The sequence below is a fragment of the Mus pahari genome, chromosome 1 (genome assembly GCF_900095145.1).
Source record: "Mus pahari chromosome 1, PAHARI_EIJ_v1.1, whole genome shotgun sequence".
In the NCBI taxonomy this organism is placed as follows: Eukaryota; Metazoa; Chordata; class Mammalia; order Rodentia; family Muridae; genus Mus; species Mus pahari.
Window position 1 is genome coordinate 168,824,339 of NC_034590.1, and position 9,428 is coordinate 168,833,766.

General features: G+C 38.0%; 1 protein-coding gene across 2 annotated transcripts in view; it reads left to right on the top strand.

Annotated features, from left to right (window-relative positions):
- Atrnl1 (attractin like 1) overlaps nt 1-9,428 on the top strand; it is a 518,026-nt gene that overhangs the window by 140,843 nt on the left and 367,755 nt on the right. For both annotated transcript variants that reach the window (XM_021219342.2, XM_029541782.1), the window contains exons 23-24: nt 266-344; nt 2,501-2,658. In XM_021219342.2, the coding sequence (XP_021075001.1) occupies nt 266-344; nt 2,501-2,658 (237 nt within the window). The remainder of the gene's footprint in view (nt 1-265; nt 345-2,500; nt 2,659-9,428) is intronic.

The following is a 9,428-nucleotide window of genomic DNA, read 5'->3' on the forward strand; positions in this document are numbered from 1 at the left end:
ATAAGGCCAGGTTAGTGGAGGGCAGAGATGAGGAGTCTATAAAACATAAGGCCAGGTTAGTGGAGGGCAGAGACGAGGAGTCTCGCCTTGGCCTCACCAAGGGCTCCCTTTTCATTAACCACACACACCCTATCTGTGCTTGTCTAGGTGAGTATTTATACTCACCTAGTTCTAGATATTCAGTGGGCAAAGTCAGATCAGTGGGTTGACTAATATGCAATTAACACACTTCTACCTTTCTAACCTTATTTTTTATTTTCCATAGTCAAACAAAAACTTGGACATTTCGATTAATGCTTCCAACAACTTTAATCTCAACATTACGTGGTCGGTTGGCTCAACAGGTAAAACAAATTGCCACCATCCTCTTGTACATGTGTTTGTGCATGGAAGTTGTTCTGCTTTGATTTATTATTCTTTCAAATAAATTAAAAATATATATAATTGGTTCTCATCATTTTGGAGCTTTACTGATAAAAAAAACAAGTAGTAACCTGAAAGCTTAATACTGTAACTTCTTTATTCAATTAAAATTAGAAGGCTAACAAATAATGTATAACACTTAAGCATTTAAAGTGTTGACGTTAGGAGATACTGTGAGTTTAATTAAGATAAATTGGCTTTTTTGTTTCTAAATAGACTGAAATTTCAATTATTCAATTTATTATTGAAGATATAAATTTAATTAACAACCCCAATATTTATATGAAAGTGTTCTGTACTCGCTGATAAAGGTAACAAACTATCTTTTCTTTTCTTTTTTTTTTTTTTATAAGATACTTTCTTCATTTACATTTGAAATGTTATCCCCTTTTCTAGTTTCCCATCTGAAAACCCCCTATCCCTTCCCCTCTCCCCCTGCTCACCAGCCCACCCACTCCTTTCCTGGCCTTTGTAGTCCCCTATACTGGGGCATAGAACCTTCACAGAGCCAAGGGCCTCTCCTCCCATTGATGACCGACTAGGCCATCCTCTGCTACATAGGCAGCTTGAGCCATGAGTCCCACCATGTGTTTTCTTTGGTTGGTGGTTTAGTCCCAGGGAGCTCTGGGGGTGCTGGTTAGTTCATATTGTTGTTCCTCCTATGGGGCTGCAAACCCCTCCAGCTCCTTGGGTATTTTCTCTGTCTCCTTCACTGGGGACCCTGTGCTCCATCCAATGGATGTCTGTGAGCATCCACTTCTGTATTTGTCAGGCACTGGCACAACCTCTCAGGAGACAGATATATCAGGCTCCTGTCAGCAAGCTCTTGTTGGCATCCACAGTAGTGTCTGGTTTTGGTGGTTGTTTATGGGATGGATCTCCAGGTGGGGCAGTCTCTGGATGGTCATTCCTTCAGTCTCTGCTTCACACTTTGTCTCTGTAACTCCTTCCACGGGTATTTTGTTCTCCCTTCTAAGAAGGACTGAAGTATCCACACTTTGGTCTTCCTTCTTCTTGAGTTTCATGTGTTTTGCAAATTGTATCTTGGGTAAGTGGATATTAGCACAGAAGCTCGGAGTATGCTTTATTTTTAATTTGAGAAATACATTCTTTCTGTTTGGTGTCAGAGCTCAGATGAAATAGATTTTATGAACATGTCTTCTATAATAATGTTTACAAATTCAAATGATTAATTTTTAAGAAACGCAAGCTATGAGGAAGATAAATTGTGTTGAATTATCAATCTGTAATGTAATTTTTCAACACATTTGTTAAGTGATGAGCTCAGAGAATCCACATGTCAAGAGAGTACATGAGCTATGTTTGGATTAGATCCATGGGATACACGTTTAGTTCCTCAGGATACTAATTCCAATTATTTTACTGCTCATTAAGGTAGAGGTATAGCCACAATAGTTGGAAATGCCCTCGTCCATTTGGCTAATTTCAGTAAACATTTACAGAATGACCAATATGTTCACTAATTGAACATCCATGTAGTATTTTAAATTACGGCCTCTTTCTAGATTTTTAAAGATAGGAATGGTTCAATTTGTAGAAAAGCAATTAAGTTGATTTTTCCCCCCGTTTTTTAATTGGATTAAGACATGAGTCAACAATATGGGCTGATTGTATGGGAAGTCTCTGGAGAGACAGTGGCAAGCAGGGCCCACTTTTTGCAGCCACCCATGGAAGACTCCAGTGCCCTGGCACTGGTGTGGTCCTGAGACATAGCATTCAGGTTGAAAACCAGAAATGAGGATGCTTCTGGGGTCAAGTTGTATTACAAAAGAATATCAGGACTCAAAAACGTGCCAACTGGCACAGCCTGGCCGCATCTTAAAATGTGAACTTCATACTATGTTACATCATATTTTTGGCAAATCTGTCTTTTCCTTCTAAATGGCAAAGTCTGCAGAGGTGTCCGCGAGCCTCCAGGGAGGACGTCAGCTGGTGTGGAACAGTTTGGTGATGACATCCTTGGGATTTCCACTTGTCAGGCTTAATTGTACTATGTAGTTTGGTTTAATAAGGATCCCTGTTTCCTAATATCGATTATAATTTATTCATATTTCAGGTGGAACAATATCTGGGGAAGAGACTCCTATAGTTTCTAAGACAAATATAAAGGAATACAGAGACAGCTTTTCCTATGAAAAATTTAACTTCAGAAGCAATCCTAATATCACGTTTTATGTGTATGTCAGCAACTTCTCCTGGCCTATTAAAATACAGGTAAGCATGCGAGCATTTACTTCTAGCGTTTATTCTATTGAATATTTTCATGGTGAAATAATGTGGATTTGCTTGGAGACGGCACATGCCTATTTGTTGTCCTGAACAGTAAGGCCCTGCATAAGACACCACCTGTGATATCTGTGAGGGTGAGAGATTCTGTAAAGACATTGTTGGACGGACCAGAGAGTGCTAAAGGCTTTCAGTGGGTGAAACTGGAAACAGAGATGATGTTTGGGTTTTCTGATTGAGAAACTGATGGTGAATGCCTTTGTATAACTCTATTTGAAATAACTGCTGTTTCAGTAATCTTTCTTTTTTTTTCCTTTAAGTACATACTGGATACAATTTATCTTTCTTTAAGATGTAGGATTGACTTGACAGTTACATCTTTAGGACCCCTGCCTCCCATACTTGCCTCATTTGTGCCCTGCATGTATTAATTGCATCTTTTTTCTTCTATTGAAAACATATTTTTTCACACGATATATTCGAATTATGGTTTCCCCTCCTTTGACTCTTCTCAGTTCCTCCCACTTCTCCTCCCCTTCAGATTCACTCCATTTCTGTCTTACTAGAAATCAAATAGGCTTTTAAGGGATAATAAAACAAATACTAAGATACGAAGGAAAAGAGCCCAAGAGAAGGCACAAGAAGTAGAGATTGATCCCTCGGCACACTCTGGAACCCAGTAAAAGCACCGAACCGGAAGCTGTAGCATGCACGCAGGGGACCTGCGTGGTCCCTCTGCGCGGTCCCTGCGCGCAGCCCCCATCCCTGTATCCATACGTGCTTGCTCATGTACATCCACAGTCCTGGTTTCGAGGTGACCCCATGCCCTCTAACACATCCCATGTGGGCCTGGGTCTTCCAGGTCTCCTGCTCTCTGCGCCCTGTCCTTGTGTGTGTTCCCACAGGTCCCAGGAGGAGGCTTCTCAGGATTCCTGAGCTCCATCCAGTTTCTCTTGCATTTCCTTACAGTGTCCTTATTGGCAGGCTACTTCATTTTATTTCTAGGAAATCTTTAAGAATGTTTTTGAGGTGTCGTTAATTTGTACTTTGATGAAATAATTTTTGACATTGGACTTATTTATCCCCATAAGCGTGACTAATTTGAATTCACATTAGTTTATTGAACAAGTCATTTTTACTAACCTCATTCTACAGTGTTATGTTTAAAACTCTTGCATTGTTCCTTTACCGTCGGTACAAGGAATTAAAAGCTTTCCATCACGGTTAGACATGTGTAAGTGTTTTATTTAGGTTACTTCCTCTGTTGGTGTTTGAACAGAGTTGGTTCTTTCTAAAATCATGTGTGGAATGATAAATTTTTCATCTATAATTTATTTTGACACATAAGTGAAGTAAATATTCATTGTTAAGGACATTAGAGATTATTGCTCAGGAAACTTACTCATTTAAACTAATTTAGGAGATTTATTTCTACAATGTATAGTGACTAACATAGAAGCGGATTCATTCAGAAATTCTAAAAATATCCACATGTACATTTTGATACTCTCCAAATATAAATTTAAGATTTACAAATAAGTACTGATCAGATTTCACTTGGTTTAATCAAATTTCAATAAGAATAAGGGCTCATTTGTGTAGCTTTCAACATTGTAATTAAAATTGATATGATTGTTGTATTTTAATTATTTCCTGCTTTTCAATTTTTGGTTATCTAATTATGGTTTATTTTTAAGCCACTTACATAGATACTTTAGAATGTTCATGAATATTTAATTGTTTGAAATTAACCTTCTAAATTAGATTTTCTTTTGAGAATATACTTGTAGGCACTTCTGGTTGTGAAATCAGAGTTTGTGTACTGAATGCAAATACTTCACTCTTTCAAAGTAGTATGAATTGGAATCCAGTTGGGATGGGTCATGATATGTACTCTAATTTTTATTATTAAATTTATTATATTAGTCCAAAGAAATGTTAAAGCAGATATACATGTTTATTTAAAGGAGTATAATATACTTTCAATTATTATACTTAAAATAGTAAAATTGAGGTTTATTTGAATGATGTACTTAAAGGTTTTTATTTTTATATTTCATAATCTTTATCTTGTAAAGAGAACTAGTTATACAAAATTTTAATTTTGTTGTTTTTAAAGAATTTCTAAATTATGAGGATTCATGTCTTTTTTTGGGGGGGGGAGTGGCATACACCTTTAATACAAGAACTAGGAATTCAGTGGTAATCAGATCTCAGAATTCAAGGCCAGTCTTATACAGAGGAAGATCCAGGAAGGCTAGAGGTACAGAGAGAAACCGTATTTTGCCATATCTTGAGAACATATAATTTTATATAATGTTTGTTCTCAAGATATATACATATATATATCTTATTTTATATATATATATATATATATATATATATATATTAAATAAAGAACTAACCAGAAACATTAACCAAGCAAAAAAGGATAAAAAATTAGAAGTCCCAAAATGCAAAATAAACTATACATAAGTAATGTAAATAATGAAAAGACAGTTTTTAAATAGTTGTATTTATTAACTTTGTAGAATAAACTTCCCTACCTGACTAATATATTTTAGAAATAATTTTCAAGGCAAGTATGTCACACATTTATTCATGAATACGCATATAATAGTGGTGCTATTTTAACAAGGTGTATAAAATGTGTTCCCTTTTCTTAACTTGACACTAATTGTCACCTTGGACTTCCATTCCAACTGGATTTCTGTGTTACCTGGCACTTTCATTTACTGAGCTCCAAGCTCAGCAATAAATCAAAAGCAAAAAACAACTTATAATTGCTAGATTCATGTCTTTTTAAGACTTACAAGATAGAGGAAGTTAGAGGGAGAGGACTCAATGGTGTCTTGGGAGGAACGTGGAGAAGAAACAAAACCATAGGCTGTAACTTTGTTGTATTATTTTGTAAAAATGCAAGATACTTTCCTAATTTAAACAAATGAAACTCCTACATTAATCTAAAAAAAGGAAACAAAAACAAATAATGAAACAGAAACCTTAAATGCAAGTAAGATACACAGATCAGGAGGTCAGTAAACTCCTAGCTGCATTGGCTCTGATTTTAGAATTTGGAAAAAAAAAGATTATTTCTTTTTCTCTATTCAATGGAATTTTATGTTTGATAAATGTTGAAATTAATCTTGGTTAATTTTACCATATTTCAGATTAATTATAACAAAAATATTCTCCAGTTCTAAAAGATATTTTTAGCATTGCCACTTTGAAATTTGTCTTCAATGTTACAGACAGCTCTGGGGTACCATGGGACTGGAAGGAGTGTATTGTTTTCTTCTTAATAATTGTGAGAAAACGGGTGTGGGAAGTGCTCTAAATGTAAAATATTCCCATGATAGCACGTTTCCATTTCTGTTCTCAGTTGTGTAGCAGAATCTGAAATTCAGTTCATGTTATTGACTGCTCTTTTAGGACCAACTCACGTCCCAGTATACTTACATTTTTAGCATTTATGGTAAAGTACGGAATTCGTACCTATGAAACGTCATGGAAGTTCACTTATCTCCACCCTCTATGCCTACCAGGGCAGAAGGCCAGGTACTAGATGTCTTGGTCCTGGTCAGTCCTCTTCAAAACCATATCCCAGGGCTAACACTTGTCCTTACCATCCAATGTGACTCCTGCCTGCATGCTTATCTAGTGTTGATAGTGCTCTATGGATTGTACACTTACCTAAAGTTTGTCTGGTTCATTACTAAGTAATATATATATATATATTTTTTTTTCTGAATCACTACAGTAAAACTATGCATATAATTTTATAGTCAATTATCAAACACATGTTGTTTTTAGTTATCAGTTTTTTCCTTCACCTTCCTTGTCTTTCTCCTCTCCTTCTCTTCTTCCACTTTTCTCCATTCTCATCCTCTTTATTTTGAAATAACTTTTTCCTCTTTTTTTTTTTTTTGTGAAAGATAGGAGGTGCAGATAATTTACTTGAGAACTGTATTAGTTGGGGTTCCAGAGGAACAGAGCTTATAAAATCTATCTATCTATCTATCTATCTATCTATCTATCTATCTATCTATCTATCTATCTATTATCTCTATCTATCTATTTATTCTATATCATCTAATTATCTATCATCTATATCATATATCTATCCATCATCTATCTAATTATCCTATCTGTCTGTCTGTCTGTCTACCTACCTACGTATCTATCTATCTATCTATCTATCTATCTATCTATCTATCATTTAACTTTCCATCTAATGAGGATTTATTAGAATGGCTTACAAGTTATGGTCCAGCTGGTCAAACAACTTGGGGACATCAAGAGACATCCTAAAGGATTTCCTGCAATCCAGGCATGATCTTTCTTACCTTGACTGGGGAGAAACAATCCAATTTCCTTTTGGTAATCTGGATCTGTCACTATCTTAGTCACTGCTGCATTGCTGTGAAGAGACACCATGGCCACTGCAACTCATATAAAAGAAAACATTGAATTGGGACTTGCTTACAGTTTCAGAGTGGCAAGCAAGCAGACATGGTGCTGAAGAAATAGCTGAGAGTTTTCCATCTGTATCTGCAGGCAGTAGCAAGAGAGAGCCTCTGGGCTTGCAGGGGGCTCTTGGTAGCCCTCTCCCTCCCCCAGTGATGCACTTCCTCTTCCGCATCTCCTTATCATTTTAAATAGTGCTTCTCTCTGATGACCAAGCATCTAAGGGCTCATTAAGCATCATTCGAGTCTATGAACCCATGGGACCCATTGAAATCACCACAGTCACCCTCCTACCGGTGTCCTTCCTTCCTTCGCCTGTTGTCTTAGGGTATCAGACGCTCAAAGTGGCCAAGGGAAGTCTGAGCTTCCAGTAAAGTGTTTGTTAACTCTCATGGTGAGAGTTCAACTCCCTTTAGAACTAAAGCGTCTAGACTACCAGAACATGGGAACATGAAGCAAAAAAATGTCCCTAGTGGGTCAGTAGGGGTGATAGTGAGTGGGACTATTTCCTTTCCCATGCCTTGACTTCTGAACAATTCAGTCCTGGTCATGGGAGAAACCATACCATATACTGCCTTTTAGTGAATCCTACCCCATCTTTCCAGGCAGCTACCACCTAGTGGGCACTGTAAGTGTATCTTCAAAAGGTCATTCCATCTTTCTCAGGCCAGCAGCTTCAGGATGGTGGGGAGCATCGTACAACCGACCAGTGGAGTCCATCGTCATGGGTTCACTGTCACACTCTCTGAGTGTGAGGCGAGTTCCTTGGTCAGCAGTAATATTATATGGAATGCCATGGTGGTGAATAAGGCATTCTGTAAGTCCATGGATGATGGTTTTGGTGAAGTATGTGTAGGAAAGACAAATCCAAAACCAAAATAAATATCTACTCCAGTAAGGACAACGTGTTGTTCTTTCTAAGGAGGAAATGTTCCTATGCAGTCAACCTACCATCAGGTCAATGTGTAATATCTCGGGCTCAGTGTTGGTTTCTGCTGTTGGCAGGATCTGGCACTCAGCAGGATCAGCCAGGTCAGCCTTGGTAGTGGAAGTTCGTGTTGTCAAGCAAAAATCTGCAAGTCCCTGACCATCCACTCAGTCCACTGGCTACAGCCCATGAATCAGAGAACAATCACACATCTGGCTGTTTCTTCTCCCAAACAGACTGTATGACCATGTGTACCGCCCAAGTTCTGCCCACTGTGAAGGTTTCCCTTGGGCACTGTGTTCAGGGTTGTCCCACAAAGTGGTTGTAATTCTTCAGCTGTTCACTTCTGGGTGGTAGCTGCATAACATACAGAATCATCAGCAAACTGGGCCCTAGTCATCTCTTCCTCCATCATCTGGTCATAGGGCATACCCCACGAGGTGCTAGGTGCATGCTTGACATCAGATGGCATTGTAACTGGAGTGGGAACCATAGGCATTTGGACTTCTTCCTGTAACTTGTGCCTTTAGGAACGGTTTTGGTCTGACCACACATATACCACTTCCATTTGTTATGGATTCCTCTTTGGCTTTGTGGGTTAGATAGCACTCAACTCAAGATGGGTACCTCAGGTCCATAGTAACTTGACTCATTGTCAAACATTCAGTTTCCTCTAAGGTACAAAACTCTGAAGGTTTCTTCTGTGCTTCACCTATAGGGGGCGTCTTTCAGAGGTTACAAGCAGTGTCCCTATCTGCCACTGATACCAGTTGTTGTTTTTTTCTGATGGTGGGAGGGGCTAAGTGCCAATAACTTACCCTTCACTTTAGAAGAATGTCCCTGCATGTACTGTACCATTGGACTCCCAAGAATTTCACTGCGGTCCAAGGCTCTTGAATTTTGGTTGGATTTTTTTCACATCCTCTAATGCATACAAGTTATCAATGAGTTCAAAGTAGTTGCTACCTTCTGCTTATTTGTCCAGTTAGCATAACATCATTAATATAGTGAACCGATATGATATTTTGTGTAAGGGACAGGACTGGAGAGTTAAATTTCCTTGGGGTATCATTGTAAAGGTATACTGTTGGCTTTGCCAACTGAAAGCATATTGCTTCTTGTGGAAAGGCATCAAGAAAAAGGCATTTGCTAGATTAGAAGCGAGATAACAATACCAGATGTGTTCATTTGCTTAAGGAAGGACACTGTACAGCAAATTAACTGAGTTTTTGGTAGTGAATTGTCATCCTCTACAATCCACCTGTTTTCCACATTGGCCAGACAGGAGAGTCAAAGGGAGATGTGGTGGGAACCATCACCCCTGCATTTTTCAAGTCCTTTTTAAAAAAAAAAAAAAAAAAAA